The sequence below is a fragment of the Catharus ustulatus genome, chromosome 27 (assembly GCF_009819885.2).
Source record: "Catharus ustulatus isolate bCatUst1 chromosome 27, bCatUst1.pri.v2, whole genome shotgun sequence".
Lineage (NCBI taxonomy): Eukaryota > Metazoa > Chordata > Aves > Passeriformes > Turdidae > Catharus > Catharus ustulatus.
Window position 1 is genome coordinate 34778 of NC_046247.1, and position 22913 is coordinate 57690.

General features: G+C 42.4%; 2 protein-coding genes across 6 annotated transcripts; one reads left to right on the forward strand and one right to left on the reverse strand.

The window, feature by feature from the left end:
• The first annotated feature begins 28 nt into the window (after positions 1-28).
• On the forward strand, positions 29-13248 carry PLAT (plasminogen activator, tissue type). Of its 5 annotated transcripts, none has more exons than XM_033081214.2 (14): positions 29-140; positions 4606-4707; positions 5727-5766; positions 6170-6301; positions 6704-6817; positions 7173-7347; positions 7917-8008; positions 8263-8437; positions 8798-8883; positions 9322-9517; positions 10003-10139; positions 10228-10368; positions 11773-11921; positions 12778-13248. In XM_033081214.2, the coding sequence occupies exons 2-14, from the start codon at positions 4627-4629 to the stop codon at positions 12934-12936; spliced, it is 1677 nt and encodes a 558-aa protein (XP_032937105.1). In that variant the 5' UTR covers positions 29-140; positions 4606-4626; the 3' UTR covers positions 12937-13248. The 5 variants fall into 5 exon arrangements, with proteins under 5 accessions (XP_032937105.1, XP_032937104.1, XP_032937108.1 ...); XM_033081215.2 differs by lacking the exon at positions 29-140 and adding an exon at positions 1886-1974; XM_033081213.2 differs by lacking the exons at positions 5727-5766; positions 6170-6301 and adding an exon at positions 1397-1974.
• Positions 13249-14201: 953 nt separating this feature from the next.
• Positions 14202-21892, reverse strand: AP3M2 (adaptor related protein complex 3 subunit mu 2). The gene is made up of 8 exons (XM_033081219.1): positions 21542-21892; positions 20046-20217; positions 19455-19592; positions 18835-18920; positions 18160-18293; positions 17135-17342; positions 16295-16439; positions 14202-15879 (listed from the first exon to the last, which is right to left on the reverse strand). The coding sequence occupies exons 1-8, from the start codon at positions 21812-21814 to the stop codon at positions 15779-15781; spliced, it is 1257 nt and encodes a 418-aa protein (XP_032937110.1). The 5' UTR covers positions 21815-21892; the 3' UTR covers positions 14202-15778.
• Positions 21893-22913: the final 1021 nt, after the last annotated feature.

The window sequence follows — 22913 nt, forward strand, 5'->3', positions numbered from 1 at the left end:
GCCCTTAAAGGGGCCGCGCGGGGCCGGCGTTCGGCCCGGCCGGGGCCGCCCCGGCGAGGAGCGGGCGAGTTGCGGTGGTCGCGGCCGCGGTACCGCATGGAGGGGGACGGGATGAGAGGAGAGTACAGCTCGTGGGCTGTGTAAGTAAAATTGCAGAGTTGCTGTCTTCTTCCCACAGCATCTCCAAAATTTGCCAATCCGGAATGCACCATTTGCGTTTCCCACCGCACCGGCCGAGCCAAAGCGCTATTCTGGGCATGACATCGGGTTTGGATACTTCTTCCTTCTGGGCTGGCTGGCGTGAGGTGTTTTGGTGCCATTGCAAAGACGCACAACAGCACGGGGGTGGAAGGTGCACTCCAAGACCTACCACAGCTTGAATCGCCCGCGCTGGACCTGCCAAAGCCGCCGGGGTCCCTCAGGGTGACATGGGCCTGCTGTGTGATGATATCACATGATGTCATGATGTCACATGCCTGTCATGATGTCACACTTCGTCACTGATATTAAACAGTCGTGCTGCAATTTTCCCGAGGATCAACTTAGGGAAAAGCCAGTAGATGGTGCTTGAGAGAGCAGACACTTTTATTGCTGGCTTTCCTAAAAAATGTTAAGCCCTACAAATGGCACCACACTCTGTAGACAGCTCTATAGTTGTCCTTAAGCTGTGGAAAGCCAGGAAATAATTTTTGAAATCTTCCCCCATGGCCATTAGTTTGTTAGCATCTTTAATCTAGAAGTCAAATGGCTGTTATCCTTAAAAAATAAAGTAAATTAGCCCCTGCTCACTGAACAGTGTTCAGTCTCAACAACTGGAAGTCCCTTCTGGAAATGGCCAAATGCAGCTACACTCAAATCAGATTTATGGCAGTAATGTTATCACCAGCACTGTGACTCTTGTAGAAATACATTTGATAATCTTGACATAGATCATGCAGAGAAGAGCTAAACATACAGAGTACGCAGTGTTTCGTCCTTACCATTATGCAAAATAACCAGCGCCGTGCTTTCCAAATGAAAGCTGCTTCCTGACAATGGAAGTCCCTCACATGCTGGTTCTTATGTCTTACACTAAATTCTGTCAGGAACCTGATTGCTTGTGAATCTGCTCCAAGGTGGTAGGACATATTGCACCACTGACTGTTTTTGTAACAGTACCCCAAAATCAGCTCTAAAACCAATCACCACATTTATCTGCCACACTTTGATAACTGAATACCTCATGGCCACATCCTGTGAGTAGAATTTTTCATTTTCTAGGTTGAGTAGGATCAGTAAACATTTAACTCTGGCCCTCAACATGCTGTTCCTTATTTCTATCTAAAGTTCATTTGAAGTTTTGTTTATTTAACTTGCAAGCTCTCCTGACTCCTTCTTCTCCCATGGCTCTGTTCAGGGCATGCTTTGCTCCACATGCCGGTCATGTCCTCTCTGCCAAACATCTTAATTAGGAGTACAGCACACTACACTCGTCCTTGAAACGGGAATTTCTCATTATTAGGACTAAGTCTACATACTGCAGACTTCTAATTATATTACAAATAATACAGCTGTGCATTCACAACACTCCTAGAAGCATAATGGGACAAGAAGTATCCAAGTATCCAAGAAGTATCTATTCTGTCATTGAACAGCAAGGTGTTCAAAGGGGAAAAATTATTTTGAAGACTGAATCTGCCCTCTGACTCGAAAAGAGAAATAACAAAAAAACCCCTGGCCGTAAACTCCAGCATGCCAGCAAGCAGCTTTCCTCCCGTCCTGCACAGGCTCCCTCCCCGACAATCCGGACCATCCCCTCGTCATCCAGGGGAAGGGGTGGGATGCTGCAGCACGGCCCACGGCCCGGGGAGTCTCCACCCCCTCGAGTGGCGCTACGAGTAGGACAGAGATCAGAGCAGACACACAGGAAACACAAACCCAGCGTGGTCTGGAAAGAAAAACATCCAGAGAATACAGAAGAGAAAAAGCAAAAAGGTAGGCACTACTCTGCACCTGTTTCAAAAAGGGCATTTCCTGTTTCAACATCAATGGCATTGTCATTAAATACTATTAAATATTATTATTTAATAAACCCCACTGAAGCACCATGATAGTTAACTAACTGAGCTATTGCCTTCCTGCTTTTGAAGAGATTCATAGTATGGGTAAAGCTGCTAACTTTCAAGTTGTTTCAAGAAAGCTGAAGCTTTCCAGGGAAGGGGCTGACAGCCTCAGGCTCTGACAAGTTAAGCAAGGATGAGTCTCCTGCACAAAGGACATTAGCAAAAGAACTTAAAGAAAGAATTATGGACAAATATCTTGATAGTAAGGTAAGGAGACACAGAAAACTAGCTGCAAAACCAGAATTTATCTAATCTTCCCAGGAGGAGACCAGACTGTGCCTTTCACCTCAGGTTCCAAAGCACGATAATGGAGGGACACAGGGGAGGAGGAGGAGGGTGGGTCATCTTCAGATCTCCCTAAATATGCTTCTCTTTAAATGTGGCCAAAACCACAGGAAATACTGAGAGTGATTCCCAAAACAAAGTAAGACTTTGAAATACTCATTTCCTCCAATGTCTTCAAAGACTACAGCATCTTACTTATGTTTTCTTTTGGATTTTTAGCTCTTTCCCCCAAAACCAGATCTGTTTGTTATATTTTTACGGAGAAAGAGTTCAAATCTGCTATTCATCTGCTCCATTCAGAAAAGGCATACAGAAATGCTTTATCCAGAAGGGAGGAAAAAGCATCAAGGGTCTGCAGTCTGTTGCTTCAAGATAGCTGATCATCATCAAGAAAGCTATTAGTGCTGTAGATTAGTGCTGTAATTTGGAATGGACACATGTCATTGGAAGGAAGGAGAGCTGCTTTTAATTTCTGTATCTATGGATGTGGCACTGAGGGACAGGGTTTAGTGGTGGATCAATATGTGACCCAAAGATAAAGCATTGACTAATTAAGGTGACATACAGAAAGATGCTGCAACAAATAAATGAGAATATCAAAACAAATGCTAGCCTGCCATACTCTGCCTTTTAAGCAAAATCATACGATAATAGGAGAGGTTCTTGTGAATCTTTTCAGTCTGACTTGCAACTTAAGTCCCTTCTTTTTGCAGCCCAGTGATGAGAAATCACATCCTAAACTATCCTGTTGTACTCCTAGTTCTGCTTCAGAAACTGGACTATTTGTGCCTTCTGCTTTGAACAAATTTTAAAACAGACAGAAAAAAATCTCAATGACAAAACTACTAAAAAAACCCACAAAGTCTTTCTACATATTAGCCTTGCATCCCAGTTTATGACTCATCTATCATACTCCAGTTTCACCATCTGTTATCCAGCTGCATTCTCTGGCTTTATATAAACAGGGTCTGAGCTACTGATTTCTGGAAGTAGTTGTTTTCTCAAATAATTGGGTTAGCTTTCTGCATATAGTATAGATGATAAAAAAGGTGATGGTGTGGGCAACAGTGCCTGATTATTCCAAATACTTGGAACTTAAGGACAATCCTAGAGACTGGAAATTAAATTGTATCTTCTTGCCTGTGTCTTGTGCTTACTGCTGTATCTCACTCCCAACTCTTGGTTTGGATAGGAGGCATTATATTTTAAAAAGGAGAGAGAAAATGGACTTCTGGTGTGGGACTTTTTCAAAGCAGGGGGGCTCCACCACATCTACATCGCACCTTCACAATGTCCCACTAGGGATCAATGAAGGTTCTCTCCCAAGACTACTGATAGAGGAGTCAGACTGTAAATCAATTTGGAGAAAGTAGAAACTCTTCCTGGTGGATGAGGAGGGCTTTGAAGTGTAAAGCTGCTGAAGGACTAGAGGGAATAATGTATGGTTGTGACTGCACAGAAGTGATATACTTAAAGATAGTGCAACAAATAAATGAAAATATCAGAACAAAAGCTAGCCTGCATACTCTGCCTTTTTAGCAAAATCATATGATAACAGTAAAAACTGAAGGCTCAGTCGGGGAGAAGCAGCAGAACTGTTGAAGATAAGAGATAGCAGTACTGTCCTCACCTATCATCAAAGAAAGTCATTTTGCCCACACATCCTCTACACAAGAGAGAAGCCTTCACTGTAACTCAAAGCAGCAGTCGTACAAAAAATGCAAATCCTCATAAACCACTGTTACCACAAACTGACCCTTCACCTGATGTCTGTGCCTCTGAAGGAGATCTCTTAAGTAGGTGTCAGTAATCTGAATTTCAGCATATTCAGATCACCACTACACTGCATCGTCAGACAAGCCCATCTCTCTAGTAGCACACATGGTATTGTTGGCATCCTGCAGTTTAGGGAAAAAGTACTTGGAATTTACTTCTGTCTTATCCCCCAGGAAATACCCTCTCAGTTTCCTTTAGACATCAGAGAGTGTGCTTTAGCTTATCAAGTTTCTAAGTTTATCAAATAAAAACACATCTGGGTCTAGCCCGGCAGACCCTGGCAGGAAGACCAGAACAGCTAGACCAGAAAGCTGAGAGGCGCCAAGTCAAAAATGTGTAAAAAGAATGTTCATAATTTAAAACTTTCATTTAAAATTACACCTTGAACTCCATTTATACTGTTAACCTCCTTTGTTCAATATCTTACTTTTTATCTCTGCAGATAATTTGAGATTTGGAGCTGATGTGGAAGACACTCAGAATGGAAGGCAAACTCTCATGTCTCCTTGTGTTGGTGGGAGCAGTCATGACTGCCCAGTGCCAGGTAAGAGGCTAATGCGTTATATAGTTCTCTTGCCATCTTCCTGTATTTTCAGCAGCATTTCCTTACCGTTGAGTCCAGCTGTCTTGCATGAGGCAGAAGAAGAATCTGCTTAGCTCACTAGAAATCAGAGGAAGAAAAATGGTGCAAAGTGGTCTACCTCTTGGTGTGGATATATTATGTGTTATCCTGTCTGTTTTTTATTTCAGTAAGAAAGTCTTCTCCAGGTATTCTTGGTGTAATCCGTTCACTGTCACCTTTCACTGTTAATAAGATTTCCATTGTAGCCAGCCATTCCTTTTCCATGGTCATCATCTTCATCACTACTCTCACTTAAAACTGGACATCACTGGTTACCCGGTCCCCTCACTTTAAGCCTCACACTGCACACAGCTTGAGTAAATGGTACACAATTGTAAAATATTTACTCCCTTTCTCAAAAAATTGCTATCCAACCCATCCTTCTTCTTTTTATCTTCTTTCTCTTCTGGCCTAATCTAAGAAGCTTTCTAAATTGGTTTCTTCCATAAAACTTTATCCAAAATATTTCATTTCATTGGCTGCAGGAGACATATCTCCTAAAGATAATCAAGCTATAAAGTCTTATGGGGAAACTGCATGTCAGTGAGCAAGAGTAACTTCTTGTTGACTTTACCTTGGAAATTATTTGTTTGAGCCTCCTTCAAATAGCTGACAAGCTTTAGTTAGCATTTGTAATGTGCCAAGAGCACATAATGACTTCACACACGATGTGAGTACAGCACATCCTAAGTTCACGCCACTCAGATGACAAGCAATCACCAGATCATCCATGGCAACAGAATGATTCACAATTCTTAGGAACCCATACCGAGTTACTAGAGGCACTTTTCACTGTACTGTCTGACAAGAGGCCAGACAGTTCCTCAGAGCTTCCCTGATTCATATGACCTCAAGAAAAGGACTGACTCTTTGAAGGTACTTGTTCTCTCATCTTTTTAAAGAGAGCAGTTACTCAGAGAATTAACCTTCTTTGCTTGCAGGGCTTACACCTGCGTTTCAAACGAGGAGCCAGATCTAGAGGTAAGCTAGGCTAACTAAAACCATATTAACTGGACCATTATGAACATGGGAGGGGAAAGCAAATGATGCTGAGGAAAGAGCCTGAAAGTTTTTTGTCATGGTTATGTGGATGAGAGATTCAGAAGGCAAAATACCAGACTGTTAATACCATCTACAACAAAGTTTTCCCCTCCCTCTGCTCTTCTGGAAAGAAAAAGAGGCCAGTCAATAGTGGAACAGTACATCCAGCAGCATACCAGTGAGAGAGATGGGACAATTGTGGTCTGAGAAGGAAAAAAGGCAACCCATTAGACTGATGTTCCCATCACATATATTCTTATCCTGGAAATACAAGGGAGTTCTTTGGCTCAGCCAGGTCTTTTCCCTGAATCTCTAAAAGAGGATTTCCTTTCTCCAATTACAGCCATTTGCACAGATAATTCATCTGCAGAAATTTACCAACACAGGGGGACCTGGCTGAGGCTTTCAGGGAGCAGAATAGAATACTGTAGGTGCGACAGTGGTCGGAGTCATTGCCACACTGTACCTGTCAGAGGTAAGTATGACCAGTGAAAAGGAAATGGTGAGAGATTGTCCGTCTAATCATCCTGAAGAAGAACGCCACTGTCAGGGACAGAGTTACTGCATAGAGAATCTGTCTGGGAATAGAAGAGGATAGAAATTAAAATACCAGTGTACACTGTCTTGGGCAGAGCTCAGTGGGACTGGGCAAGGGGCTGAGAAAGTCTAATAGAATATATGGAGAGAATGAAACAAAGAAAGAATGGAAATGCTACACAAAAAGGTTGTAAACACATGGCAATAACAGGTGAGTAGGGAAAAGCAGAACAGGCTAAAGGAAAGAAAACGAACAGGAAAAAGAAAGATGTGTATATATTGCCAGTTTCTTGCTTCTGTGAAATCTAACAGTATTTCCTGGCTTTTGCTTATTCCACAGCCTGCACTAGAAATAAATGCTACAATGGAGGCCAATGTTCACAGGCATATTACTCCCCACAGCTCTTCATCTGCCAGTGCCACCAAGGTTTTTCAGGGAAGCAGTGTGAAATAGGTGAGTATACTACATCAACTGCTATGAACAGTACTATTGGTGTTAGCTATGCAGTACCCAAGGATGAGGTACCCAGAACCTCCTAATGTAGCCTGGACTCTCTATTAAGTTGTCTTTTTTTATTCTAGAGCTAATGCTACAAAGAACATTTAAGGACACCTATGTGTCTCTTAATGAAACTCTGAATTCTGTAACTGAAGACCTTCATATACACTTACAGCCTGCCTGACAGGGCATTTTCACTGACTTACTAGACAAGACATCTGAGAACCAAGTTTAAACAGAACAGAGACTGAGGAAGCTGTCTGGGAAAGAACTGGCATGCTGTCCTTACATTTTGTTCCCTTTTGTTCAGATACTCAAGTTAAATGCTACAAAGACACTGGAGTAACATATAGGGGTACCTGGAGCATGACAGAGAGTGGAACTGAATGTTTAAATTGGAATAACAACGCCTTGGTGAACCGGATGTACAATGGCCAAAGAGAGGATGCTGCTGAGCTGGGATTGGGCAATCACAACTATTGCAGGTGAGGGGCTGGTGGCACACAGGTCAGAGTCACAGGAATCAACCCATTCTAAGAGCCTGGAGCAAAAAAATGGCTGCTTGCTGTAGTCTGATACCAAGCAGGGAACACTGCACAGGTGTAGGTATTGTGCTGCCTGTGAGCAGTAAAGACAACGTCTGTAGACATACCTGAACTTCATATCTTCCTAGACTGGGTGTTTATGGCCAACTACAAAATCCAAGTATCTCTCACGCCACAGTCTTCCCCTTGCTCCTTCTCAATCCTCCCTAAACTCCATTTGCAATTCAGTTTCTTACAGCTTCAAATCCTGATCAAAACTAAAAATATCATGCTTCCTGTACATGACCTAAACTGCACAAACATGCTGTCCACTCCTGCTAGCTACTGGCCATCTCATCTTCACCTCAATGTACTCCACAGTTTTAGAATTGAAATAGGAATTACAGCAACTTCTGATGGTTCAGTCCACATCTTCATTGCAGAGCAGGACTGAGTTAGGGAATTAGATGCCTACAGGACACTGTTGACAATAGCTTTATAATGATTCATAATACTGTTAACTCTTTCAGAAACCCAGACGAGGATTCCAGACCTTGGTGCTATATCTACAAAAGGGGAAGGTACACCTGGGAACACTGCAGTGTGCCCCCCTGTTCAAAAGGTACATACAAGGGACAGGGAATGGACTTTGGAATGTCCATTATTCACTGCATATATAAGGGTTCTTCGTGGACTTGGGCTATTTCTGTAGCCTAAAAAGTTGAGACTCTCATATAATTTTTAGGCTGTCAGTATTTATGACACTGAGAGAATGAGATACATATAGGTAATATAGAGATGCCTTGACAGAAATCACACCTAGGAACAACTGACAGGTTCGCATCAATTGGTTAATGTCCAGCTTTCTTATTGAAGTTAGTAACATCAACTGCAGATCTGGAAGAGGCACAGATTACCGTGGCAGCCACAGTGTTACCAGTTCTGGAGCTACCTGTTTGAAATGGAATTCTCGAATCCTTGCAAACAAGCTATATACTGCTTGGAGAAGAGATGCTTACCAGCTGGGCCTTGGCAGTCACAATTTCTGCAGGTATGTAATTGGTTGTAGAATTTAAAAAAAAAAAAAAAAAAAAAAAAAACCTACCAAACTGTCTTGTAGTATTCTTTAAGGCAAGGCTCTAATCTTTTACACAGATTAGTAAAGCACAGGAAATGTATTACTGGTAGCAATGAAGCTCACTACCAATAGTAATTTTATTCCACCTGACCTATTTATGCTTCTTTAAGATCAGACTCCACGAGTGCAAATTTCATATGTCCTTAGGGCCCTCTGTATCTCTAGAAAAATAAAAAAAAACCACACTCGGGGCACAGTCTGATAGCTTTAGGTCTCTGCAAACTCCCTGCAGATCTGATAATACAAATAGCTCTTCTCTTTCCTATGCTGCAGGAATCCTGATAATGACAGCAAGCCTTGGTGCCATGTCCTGAAAAGAAATCGGCTCACTTGGGAGTACTGCAATGTGCCTACTTGCTGTAAGGATACTGGCACTCCTGATTCTTCTCTTTCTTTGAAGCATTACTGTCCTGCATATCATCTCTAGTAAAATAAAATCTTGAGAAAAAAATCTGTATTTCACTCAAACATCTTCCAGTAAAAAAAGAGCTGGAGTTAAACAAACAAACAAAAAAAGCTTTGTGTAGCAGAAAGGCATGCTGTAGCTCCACTCTCACAGAAATGCCTTTTGCTCTGCCAGAAGGGAAGATTGCAGAAATGGAGGACAGGAAAGGCAGGGTTTCCTTACTGTATTTTTCAAATCAGAATACAAGTTTCCTAGGAAACAGGGATGAGTCAAATACTAAACAGTTTGTGGCAGGCTGCCTCAGCATGTAGTGGTGACCAGCAGACTCTTAACCCTAACTCCAACAAGAGTGCCTGAACAAAAAGCCTATTTCTGGGTTTGTCATCCACAGCCACCTGTGGCTTACGGCTGCGCAGAGTACACCAGTACAGGATTAAAGGTGGTTCCTACGCAGACATTGCAGCTCATCCATGGCAAGCTGCCATCTTTGTGAAGTATCACCGAGTGCCTGGAGAGCACTTCCTCTGTGGAGGAATTCTGATCAGTTCCTGCTGGGTTTTGTCAGCTGCTCACTGTTTTGAGGAAGGGTAAGTTGAGGATTCAGTACTATCTGGGTGGAAAAAGTCTGGAAAATAGAAGCATCCAGTATAGCCTCACTGGAAGGGTATAAAAAACCCCTCTTTATCCCAGTAAGCCTGCACTAAAGATTATAGTTACATAATTGTGCTGAGTATTACAGAGAGGAATTTAATTGGGCAAACTAGGATGGCATTAAGGTACCACAGGAGAGTATCAGATACCTTAAGAACAAAGTTGTCAATACACATGCAGAACCATCTGAAACTTGAGAACAGCAAGGGGCTGGCAGAGGAGCTTTGCCTTGATGGCTGTAAGTATATGGAACAAAAATGAAGGCAAATACGTCACTCTGAAGTCAAACTGCCTGGGTAACAAAATAGTAATAGAGTTAAAATTAAAAAAAAAAAACAAGAACAGACATTCCAACAGCACATCTTAAAAGGGAAGGGTCCACTCTAGTTAACACAGGAATAGAGACTCTCTTGTTCTTCAGCTTTAGTACAAATCAGCTGAAGATTGTGCTGGGTAGGACTTCCCGAGCAACTCCCGAGGAAAGTGAACAGACGTTTCAAGTAAAGAGCTACACTGTGCATCAGAGATTTGACTCAGAAAATTTCAACAATGATATTGGTAAGAACTTTTCTGACTTTGTGACTGGAAGGTCATGGTTGGCTCAAGTTTGTGATTAATGAAGTGGGGGTATTTTTTCCTTGTTCAGCTCTGTTGCAGTTGAACTCAGATGCAGAAGACTGTGCTGTTGAAACAGGCACTGTTCGTGCTGCCTGCCTCCCCATGACAGAGCTGCAGCTGCCTGACTGGACTGAATGTGAGATCTCTGGTTATGGCAGAAATGAAGAATGTAAGTAGAAGATAGTATGTCCAGAGCGTGAGTCATCTGCCCTCAAAGAATTCAAGCCTTTAGTGTCACTGAATGTGAAATGTATCATATTGGCTTATATGAGCACTACAAAATGTATCTAGAAGTAGGAGTTACTCAAAACCAAATTTTGCTGTAAGTTATTCATCTGAGTTCTGTCAGATGTATGGTCTAGTAGGTTCTTCTTTGATACTCTTCACAGTACAAAACTGAAAAAAAAAAGGCACAATGAATAAGGTAGAACAGACATAAGATTTGCAATCAGGGCTGCCACATCTGCTGTACTCAGTACATTGAGGTACTGTAATTTGGACAGAAATCCATTTCTGTCAAGGCTATACTGTTGCAGGTTGATGCATTATTCTAAAAGAGACATTGTGTATGCAGAGATAAGCAAAAAAAAAAAAGCTAAAGAAATAACAATCCCAGATATACATTAAAAGGCTGGTTAAATTGCTTTTAAAATGAACTATAACAAAAAGAAATAAAAGCTGTCTGAAAGTGTACACAGGCAGACTTGTATTTAAAGCAAAGAAACAAACAAAAAAACCCCACCTCTTATTTTATTTTCTTCCTTTCCCATTTTCTTTAAATTCTCTAACTTGTAAACTTAGTAAGACAGAAACTGTGAAGCTTCCATCATACAAGACCTAATCACAGTTTGGACCCATGGGGGTTTTGGAAAAGACCTAAAGACACAGCATGTAAGTCTGGCATAGTGTTTTTAATGTGCTTTTAAAGCTTGTCCTCAGCATTGCTCACAGAGAGTACAAGATAAACTCTGAGAAGGAAAAGATGCTGCAACTGTAATTCAAAACTCTACTGAATAACAACAATCCTGCCAGCTTTCAGTTTTGTGCAATTGTAGCTACACAGGAGAATAAAACTGGTATCCAAATCAACCAACCAAATCTCTTCTGTTCCAACCTAAGTGTTCCAGTTACTCAGTATTACGTATGACAAGGCATCTAACTTTTGTTAGTGCAAGTCTTAACGTTAAAAAGTTAGGATCCTTTTTCATACAGTTAAGGCATAAACATTTCATAGACATTTCCTGTGACTTCATTTTGATTGATGAAACTATGCAAAGATGACTTATCCACCCAAGAAACCCAGCAGTCTTTAATTTGGAGCCTACGTAAACCTCTCCAGCTTACTGAAGAAAAAATATTCTTTCTCAACTAGATTCAAGCTGTTCTGATTATTGAAGTGGAACACCCAAGATATAAAAGGACCCTTTTGCAAGGAAATTTTTGTTTAGCCATAGAGCTACTTCTGTTCACTCTGTCCTAAACTATGGAAACTGAATTGCAACTTTTAAAAAACCCCATATCGATGCACATACGCAGACATAAATACGTATTTATATTGTCATTTTTCTTCCAGTTTCTCCATTCTATTCAGAGCACCTGAAGGAGGGGCATGTCAGATTGTTCCCAGCCAGTCGGTGCACAGCACAGTATCTAGACAACCGGACAGTTACAGAGAACATGTTATGTGCAGGAGACACGAGGCACCTTGATGATGCCTGCAAGGTAAACCCAATTCTGTTATTTTTCCTTTTCCTTGTCTCTTGTCTTTTTTCTGTACTTTGAGCTGACTAAACAAAAAGCTTCAGGAAATAGTTTAAAGTTATGTATTTGCCTACATGGCAGTTCTAGTAAACTTCTGATGAACAGAAGAGAACTGGTGGCTCCTCTTTCATATCTCTTCCCCCACCCCTCACGAAGGGGGAGGCAGGGAACACTTAAGCAATCAAACCAGAGCAACACAGGCCAAAAACCCCAAATACAGGAAATACCACAAAACTGAACAGGAAAATCCACCCCAGCGTTTCCTAGTATTTCCTGTTACGTGAGCATGCAAAACACTCAGCAGGAGGTTCTGTAGAAGGAAGGGGGTGCCCCTCTACTGTAAAGTAGAGAAAATAAGAAAAAAAGGCTGAAAAATGGTGGGGAACAAGCAGGTATGACATGAAGAAAAAGGAACGCATGCATTCAATCGACATCCTTTCTGTTTAAACAGCAATTTAATAATTTTGCTTTACTGTTACACACAGCAGTATAAAACTCCTTGGATCTTTATAGCTTGAATAAGGGCCTTCCTTTCTTTGTTCTCTTCAACGTTTTACCTGCATTTCATAAATGAGTTCCATACAAAGTTAGATACTTTAGTGTTACACTTTTCTGTGTCTCTCCCCATAAGAGGAGCATTGAGGGAGTCTGGAACATAAAAGTGACTTAGGTAAAAGTACCAAGAGCTCTTGATTTGTGAGCATACTACAAAGGGTGTTCCTGTAAACACCTAGTGCATCTCTAAAGCCAGTCGGGGTGGGAAAAACAATGCAAAACCAAACAAAGAGATTGTTATTAATCTGCTACTTCTCTGCAGGGTGACTCTGGAGGGCCTCTGGTGTGTATGAAGGATGATCGTATGTATCTGATTGGAATCATCAGCTGGGGAATAGGCTGTGGCCGCAAAGACATACCTGGTGTTTATACAAATGTGAATCGCTATCTTGACTGGATTCAGGACACTATGAAACTCTGAGAAAGACAAATGAACCCTTTGCAATCCTGCAACCATGCCCTCACAGCTTCCTTCTGGGTGCTTTAAGTATGCTGGCAGGGCTTCCTGTTTGTCCAGATGCTTATGACTTCTTGTACAACAGGAAGACAAACTGCAATGTGTGGGAAGGGCATGTTCTCAAAATACTCTCCCTTCTTTATTACAGATTATTAGAAGCCAATCATCCTTTTCCCCAACATTACCAAACTTTCACCTTGCATCAAATCACATAAGTACAATAAAAAATTAACTCTGGCCCTGAGTGAATAAGAAAGAACATCGTGCATCTCTTTAGCAGCTGTACTGTTTTTGGAATGGGTGTGAACTTAAGGGGACATTTAATTTCCTGAAAACTTCATCTCCCTCCTTACTTGGCTGTACAATTGGAAGACATTAAGCTCTGTCCTTACACCATTTGACTTTGGTAATTTAAGCTGGTTTCAATAGAAGCTGGTTTCCAATAGAAAGAACTAGAAAATGCTCTAGACTTGGGCTGCTTATTTCCAGATTAATATACTACTTGCTTCTTCAGTTTCTAACCGATTAATTAACTGAGTTTGAGCTTAAACTCTCTGAGCAAATTCAGGATGGCATGCTTATTAGAGCATTATATTCTTTCACTTGGTTTTTGCTCCTGATAATGAAATGGGCAAAAATTTTAACACCAGCCTAATCTGCTACAGATTCAATGCATATTTTTGACTATTAAATTTCTATGCATTATCATCTGATAGGAAGCAAAAGCTGTCTCTTCTGTGCAGCAGGGCAAAACAAAGGACAAGCATATTCGTATAAGAAACCTTTCAATATCTCGAGTAGCATGAATCACTATAGCAGTAAATAAAAGATCCTTTAAAAATCAAAGCTACAAAGCCAAAAGACAGTATTAATACTTGAGGAGCAGGAAGGTGGTGAGGTATTTGTCTTCATAATCAAAGCACTACACTTAGCATGCTACCCACCCCAATATAGAAAAATGGTTCAGGTGCATTCCTAAAGACATTTTCACTTGAGGTTCTAGCAAATGCTCAGCACTCCTTTTAGGAAACACTAAGAAAAATTAACAAGAAATAAATTAATTTCAGACAGAGATTAAGTCCCAGGTTTACAATGCCAACTGCATAAAGACATTTATCTCGCTAAGGCACCCACTACACATAATACAATTGGCGTAATTTACCTTCCTCCTCAAATACGAAACTTTATTTCTTGTAAAGCCTCCACAAACCACTCTGAAATGACACAGATGACATGTAAAAATTAATTTTATTGATGCCCTTGTTGAAGGTTTTGTTTGCACTGAACATGCTCAGCAGTTATGTCACCTCAGCAGAATGCCAGCTGCTGTGGAATTCTTCGGCTGCACTGAACTTGCAATCCCACAAGCAAGATGCCATTCATCCACTGCAAGTATCCACCACGTGCAAGGTGGAATGAATGCTATCCTTTGTTTAGGGTCACCCTGTTCTGTTCACAAGCATGAGCTGTACTTGCTGGACTCCACAGCCACACGTGTGTGGTCACGTGTACAGCAGCTTAGGTGCAATTTCTGCTACCAGGAGAAAACACATTGGTATGTAGGGGCCAAAGACCCTGTTACTGACAATATGAACAGTGCAGGTGCCTCTCATTTCCTTTGCTCTGCTGTACCACAGGCTGGAATGGGCAGATATAGCAACAGCTCCTGAGGAAGAGATGATCCCAGTGAGAAATCTGGCATAGGTTTGAATCCATCTGCACAGCACCTGACTGGTACAGGAACTGAAATGAGGTAGGACAGGAGGAACACTACAAAGGTACCAGGTCACAATTATCTCAATGAAACAACAGTGAGCAGGAAAACAGCAGTATCCTCATTTGCAATAGGCAAGGAGAGGCAAAACCAAGTTCCAGCAAGTTACTAGGACAGTGGTTAACTTCATGTAGCCACAGTTTCAAATTCCATCAGTGCTGTCTCCACAAAAGTTCCTCTATCTGACTCTTCAGAGCACCTGAGGGAAGGCCATGTCAGATTGTTCCCAGCCAGTCTAAAATAAGCTGATTCCCCAAATAAGCTAGGAGAACTCCTACCTTCAAACACTGATGAAATAAGAGGAGAAGCAAAATTACATGGAGATACCATCACTCATCAGTTAAAAGATCTGGATGTATTTCAAGTCTGTATTCAATGACTCAAGATCCTTAATGACCAGTGTGCCTTATGAAATATCTAGAGAAAGAATGCACTTTTTCTCTTCCTCCCTTTGTGAGACCATTCCTACTCTCACACTGCTCAACTTCCCATCTGGGGTGGAACAATCTACCTTCCACTTCTTCCAGTCCTTTTGAGGCAGAACAGCTAGATGTTCTCCCTGCTGGCAGGAACTACACAGCTCTCCACCTTAAAGCCCAGTGATACAGAAAGGAAGATGCTGGATCATCACATTGAAGTTTGTGGAAATTCAACTTGGTATCATCTATAAAGGGATAAAAGCCAAACAAAATACAGGGAAGAGGAGCTACAAAGGGCCATAAATGCCTAGAATTTCCTCTAAGACAGCAAAATGAAGGTAATACAAGCTTACATAGCTGACTCACTAATCCTAAGGGACCTGAGCAACTCTCCCATCTGCTATTGTTCCAAACACTTCAGACTCAGGTAGGGACAAGGTGGTTTCAGGTCAACCTTACTGTTCTCTGCTTTCCAGCACTCTGAGCACTGGCTGTCCTGCTTATGCTACTAAAGACAAAGGAGCAACCCTAAAGAGATGGATGGGATAAGAGGCAGCATCCAACAGCGAGGGACTGGGGAAACAGAAAACAGGCTCCTCACTATCAGGAGCCTCTAGGTTCGGACTTGGAACTTGCCAGCCTTGGTCATGTATTTTATCCCCTTGAATGGCTTGTACTTCTCCCCATACATGTCCAGACGATTCACCTTCAGTCCTAAAGGCAAACAAACACAGCATAAGACTGACTGTTGCCACAAACAAAGCTGACAGACCTTTGGGATAAAGGGACAGAAGATCATACTAGTGGTACAGAAAGCACAGGGAAAGTTTCAGCAAGCAGTAGACAGAACGGAGAATCATTCTTTACAAACACATCCATACCCTAAATTTCTTTGTAGATCTGTAAGCACAAAATGCCAGAAAATGTAGGTAAGTTGTTTCACAGAGCACCAGCAAGAACAAATCCATATATCTGCAGTCAAAGCAGACAACATTTTTGCTTAAAGAACATGTTTCAGGTGGAATGTACTTGGAAGGTTTGTGAAGTTACTATATGCAGCTATATGCAGAATGAGCACCAGCACAACAGAGAACATTCCACTTCTTTACCTCACAGTCACTTTACTTACCAGATATAGCCAGCTGCTGAATTTTAAACTGTAGGTTAATGGTGGGGTTTTCATCTGGTTTCGATGTCCCAGCTTGCAGGCTCACACTCCCCTTCAGACTTGGCAGTTTCTGGGGGTTTATTTTCCCAACATCCCATGACAGTAACTTTAAGGAGCAGAAAATGCAGCAGTGAAACTCAAATGCTCTAAAGAAGAGTCCCATTCCAATGACAGCTTTTAATGTTTCTCTTTTTCTTAGTATCTTGCCTTTCATATTAGCCAGACACAGGATTAAGGAGCAGATACCTCAGAACTTTTGTTCTCCCCCTCTTTCCATGAGGCTCCCCAAAAGCCTACTATGAATGTGGTATTTCCACTACTTGAGCTAAAGGCCACATGGGTAAGCCCATCAGATTAAAGTTTGCAAGAAGAAAAAAAAGTTAACTCCTCAAGTTTAAACAACAAAACCAGAACACCCCAAACCAAATCAAAACCATTCATCAACCCTCAGTGTTTGCAAAAGACCAACGTGCAGCACTGGGTATGACAACTACGTATGCAGATGTTTGTAAGCTGTCCACCAGACTGATGTCCTATCATACAAGACCAGTGCTTAGATTTTCTTCACGTGCCAAGTAGCCAGAACTACAATCTACTCAGACACCAAGTATTTGTTCTGGGGATTAAGAAAACTCTTAGTATGCAGCTGTTCAGAAAAAGTTCTCACCCCAACATACTGCCTTCAGCAAGGCAGCGTACATGGAAGTGTTCATGTAAATATGAACAGGTTGACTGCATTTTCTGATAGATAAGAAAGATTTAAAAAAAAAAACATTATCTGATTTCTCTCTTTCCTCTTACCTTTGTAACTGGATCGAAGACATGTGTTCCCTGGGAGGGTGTAAGTGTCATATTTAAGACACTTTTTGGCATCTGGCTAGTGACCATCACTCCCTCTACGGTCTTCCCCATAGTCTGCTTTGGCCCCACTGTGATCTCAAACCGCCCCAGTGAGCTGCTGTCACGAAAACTGATGTTGTGCTTAACGTAGACGGGAATTGCCACAAGACTAGAATAAAGACACAAACAGAAAGTCCTTGTTGATGCCCTGCCTTCACATTTGCTTGAAAGAGAAGGAAATTCTACACCCATTTGTTTGACCTAGGAGCAAAGTTAGGATTTCCTTCTCAAGTCTTAATTACACTTTTTGTAAACAAGCTTGCTGTATCCTGTTTTCTCTATCAGAACAGGGAACTACATCCAATAAAACACCAGGCTTAAGCAAAAGGGAAGTAATGTTTTTTGCATGTCACAACCAGGTGGGCAAGTAGTTCTTGACAGTGCAGCAGCACTTGAACTTTTGTGCTTTTGGTTGCATTTGCCACTCCTTTTTACCTACTAGAGATAAATCTGACAGAGGTCCAGCAAAATTCTTTAGTAACTGTAACCCCCAAATAGTACTTGGCAAGCTGCTTCTAGAAAAGAGTGTAAACGTGGACAAGAACTTGTGGTTCCATTAAGAGAGATGTCAAAAACCTAACAGGACCACCAAACTACCGTGTTTTATTCTAGGAAGTTTTTATAAACATATGAAATCACCAGCTTGATTACTTCACACTGTCTAGTTCTTTCCCTATCTAGTTTGTTTATCTGCTAGTAGTCTTTGAAAAATGTTGGCTGGCTAAAAAGAAATTACAGAATCACCGCTCCAAACAAGGAGAAAACACGTAATTTAAAAAAATAGAAAAGAAAAATGCAAGTCATCATGCACCTGTACTTCACTTGGCTCAACATGCCACCTCATCTTTAAAAGTTCCTTCTTTTATCCTCTTCCTAGCCAGAAGGATCCAAATTTCATAATTCACACCACCAGACTCATCACCTACTTCTGAGCACTGACATGGTAGGACAGCAAGCGGAAATTTCCATCAGGTGGAATGAAGGAGAGTATTCTCTCTGACTCCCAGCGCTTAAAACGCACACATGGGTGAAAGCTGACGTCATCCAATAACCGAGGGTTCTGAAACAAAAAGTCACAAGGTTTGTGAAGGCAGTACAACTCAAAATGACCTCCTCTTCATAGCAACCTTCTATCCATGAAGGGCCTACCATTTGACACACTCTTGACCACTTGAAGGTGTCTACATTCAGACATGTCCGATGCTGTTATATCCATGTGAAAGCAGTACTCAATAGCCTCTATCCTTTTTCAGGATATTTTTAATCCTATTTTAGAAAACTTAGTTATGTCACATAATTGCATTGGTGCATACTCATAAAAGTGGTGGCCCTTCAGGATATCTGCTGAAAGCACCACTGTATCTCAAAAACTTAAGACACAGCATTACTTGTGCTTTTAAACAAATAATCTGAAAGAGCCCTTTAAGGCTTTAAGTTGCTGAAGTTCCCGATGAGTGCCCATTGTCATTTCTTTCTCTTTTTGTCTGGCATACACAGATTCTGATGAACTGGGATCCATCATTGCGAGACCACGATCTTAGCAGCAGGGCTGGGAAACCCCTTTCAAAATACTTAAGTAAAGATACATCCTTGAGCTTTACCATAAAGGAGAGGGTAAGGTCTGGCATCCCAGTCAGCTTGACACAAGCATCAATCACTCCTTGGATTTCAGCAGTGATTGTGGAACCTGTAACAATAAAGTAAACACAGGTGATTATGTGAACCTGATAAAAAAAATCCTAAAGTGGAAAACCTATCAGTGAGGAGGAAGGAAACCTGTTTTCTTAATGAAATTCCACAGCTCATTATGTTGCCTGTTCAACATTTGTATCATTCCTAATGACTCCTCTGGAAGATTTATTCAGTTAAGAACCATGGACACCAGCAATGGCCATTTTAATGGCCAAAGACCATAGCTCCCAATTCTAATAAGATTAAGAAGCACAAATACTAAAGAGAAAGTGCTATGCACAATTTTTATTCATCTTCTATTTTCCCAATATAGAATTGCTTATGAGACTTCACGAACAAAATGAAAATCTCGGTAACTGCTTAAAATTTTTGACTGAATAGCACATACAAGTTAGTGACATTAAAGAGTAAAAATACGAACAGAGCTTCCCACACTTGGATGAAGATGCACCTATTTCAAAACCTAACTCTCTCTTCAGGCACTATCAGGACAAGTTATCCTATTCTTAGCCAGGAGCAACTTCCGTACCCGATTTGTCAATGATTGCATCTATCTCCTCAATCACATCAAAATAGGCCTCGTTGTTGGTATATTTTACACCAGTACGTCTCCAAGGCACTACTGAGAGCTGTCCAGTGGGGAGCTGGTCACCCACATTAGTGCTTCCTGGAAAAAGAAAAGGGAATCAACAACCACAGAAGTTAGGCAATGCTGCAGAACAAGTCTTTGGCCTTATAGAGCTTAATTACAATTGGTCCCCAAGAACCTCTGTTTCTTTGTAGGAGAGCAATTACTCTTCCAGACTCCCTATAATCCAAAATGTACATCTCTCTTACACTCTGCTCTAAAACATACAGTAATGCATGGGGAAGTGTCTACACATGGGGATGTGTAAACTCACATCAAACTAACTCATCTGATGCTGAAATTGTAAGGAACCTCAAACATGTCTCTCTAAATACACTCTAATACCTGTGCTGCATGAATGGTGTGGGACAACATAAATTAGGAAAATTTATATTATTTAAATTATTTAAATTCTTCTTAGGACCCATGTCCTAATTTACTTAGGCAAGAATATTGCCACCTGTACCAGTTTATCTTCTTGTTTCCCTGTACCTGTGATAGTGTTGACGACTGTTCGCAGAATAGTAGGAGGCTTTATCAGTTCCTTAAGAATATTAGACTCTGTTGCCAATGGAAAGCCATTGTCCAGCATCTCCTCCAGCACCTCATAAACCACCACAACGTTGTCCTTGATTATTACTTCTGAACAGACACCAAAATAATCCTGTGCAAAAGAAAGAATTACTCAACAATCTCCAAAAGAGAATCTTAGTGATCATTCAATTCAGTGCTCTCCCACACAGGAATAAATTGAGCCTCTTCTTGGAGGAGGCAAAAAAACACTGAAACTCCCTGTACTACAAGTACATGACGCATGCCACTCCCACAGACAACTCTGAGCACACCTCAGCCACTGCTCCACTAAAGTGGCAAATTCCCACATAAGCAGCCCCAACTAATTTAGCAATTTTTAAAACGGAACAATCTATTTTCTTACTGTCTTATTCTATGTGGACTTCAAGCGTCTTTTAGGAGAGATCACGTACACATGCAAAACCACAAACCAGAGCTTCTAGTTACTTACAGCAGTTAAAGAGATCAGGCGTTTTCCATAAAGAATGAGTAGACAGTAGAGAAATCATAGTTCTGCATTACAAACACTCTGGTTCAGATATATCAGATTTTAATACACATCTAAGCCAGTGATGACACACTTCTGCCTCGTACCCTCATAAAAAATGAGACCTAAGGGTCTGACACAATCCACTACTGGCCTGAACGGCCAATCCACTCTCTAAAGTCAGAGGAACATAACTCAGAACACAATCAGGTTCTGACTGACATCTTAGAAGCAAGAGCTCCCATGATACTTGTTTGGCCAAGCACACACATTTCCTGTATGCTGGCAAGATGCTGGTCACAAGACATTTCTAATCCAGACAACAATCCTGTTGTTGGCAGGCAGAAGACAGGCATCTTTACCGTTTTCCTAAACTGATCAGAAGATGTGACAACCATAGTACAGAGGAAATACAGCTGCTCTGGGGCAACTCCTGTAATTCACTGCTTTAGGAAGCTTCCAAGAAGCATCACTAGATGTAAAGGCACGGGCAGGTTGTCACTAATTCATTAAAGCACGTGGCTATGAAATGCAAAAGCTCCTTGTGAGAACAAGGCCAGTTTGGTCCCAGTTCACAGTTCCCAGAGCAGGTAAAGCAGCAGAACAGAAACACTGATTGCTGAAAGGTTCATCCTGTGAGCACAGGTAGATCCCGAATCCATTGTAATCCTAGGCAGTAAATTCCCACCTACGGCGAGCCCTGTCAACATCCTCACAAACGCAGGATGAAAATCACGTAATAGGAAACAAAACAACTCCAACGGCTGCAAACGAGAGGGGCTCTTTGCGCCGCCCGCCCGTTCTGCCCCGCAGCGCTCTGCCCCGCAGCGCTGCCCGCAGCGCTCTGCCCCGCAGCGCTCTGCCCCGCAGCGCTGCCGCGCCGAGGCTCCCCCGCCGCAGCAGCGGGGCCCACGCCCCTCGGCCGTACCTGGAACGTGTCCACGACGCGGTGCAGGAACTCGATGACGAAGAGCGGCGGCACCTCACTCTGGATGACGGCCACGAAGAAGATCTTGTGGCGGTAGACGCTAAGGAGGTAGTGATGCGGAGTGGGGATCACTGGCGGCACGTTCTCCGCCTCCGAGGCCCGCTCCTGCGCCTCAAAGAAGTAGTCACAGACGGAGCGGCTGACGACGCTCTTCCAGTGCTTCTCCAGGAAGATGTCCCCCGAGGCGTTGATCAGGAACAGACTGTGGATCATGGCTGCGGCGGGGCCGGGATGCGCCGGAGCGAAACCCCCGAGAGCGCTCCCCGCACAGGCCCCGCCCCCCGCGCGCGCAGCAGGGCCGCCGCAAGCACCGCCCCCGGCGCGCGGACAAGCCCCTCCCACCCCTCGGGGCGGGGCGCCCCGCCCACCGCCGCGCCCCGCCCACCGCCGCGCCCCGCGGGCCGGTGAGGCGCGCGCCCCGGGACGCTGCGGAAGGGCGCGCGCACGCTCCCTGTCCCGGCCGCGCGCACGCTCCCTGTCCCGGCCGCGCGCGGACGGGCATCCAGCCGGGTACGAGATCGCGCCCGCAGAGCCCCGCGAGTCATATAGGTATCACAGACAGAAAGCAGCAGGAAATAGTTAAACTGGCAACAGAACCTTTATACTTTTGGTTCTCCATCAAACACAAAATGGTTCTGTTTTTAACCTGGACTTTAAAATCAACGGTCACGGGGTATGTGTTTTCAATTAAGAAATATCTTTATTGTCTCATGAAATGCAATTCAATTTTGACAGTATATTACGTTATTTAAATCCTGCCAATTTCCTCTGATTTCCTTTACCCATCATCAAAATTTTATTTTATCCAGTTTATTATATTGTCACTTCATATTTTTCCTACTGTTGCTTCAGCTTCCTTAGCCATCAAGAACATTGATGCTGATACAAAAGCAACCACATGGTAACTTACTATTTCTGCACACCAGTGGAAAAGGTTGTTGAGGGAAGCTAGTTGCTTCCAAACCATTAGACCATGCTTTGTTCTGAAAGTCTGCACAATGGTTTTGGAAGCTTACAAAACTGGAACTTAAAGGTAAACATGACAGAATATGCTGCCAAAACAGAATTTAATTTTGCTGGTGAACTTAGGGACAGCCTGAAAACTGCTCAATTGAAGGGTACTTTACGTTCATTGTGTGAATCTCAAGAGAAAACTGTGCACAGTCAAACAGCAGTGCTGCAAAATGGTGCTGCCAAAACACCACTGTCTTTACGATAACACAATTCCTTACTGTCTGTAGTTTGCCATATGCAGGAACTCTGATGGTTTAGCTGTTAGCCTGTGTTGTGAAAATATAAGACAGAGTTGATG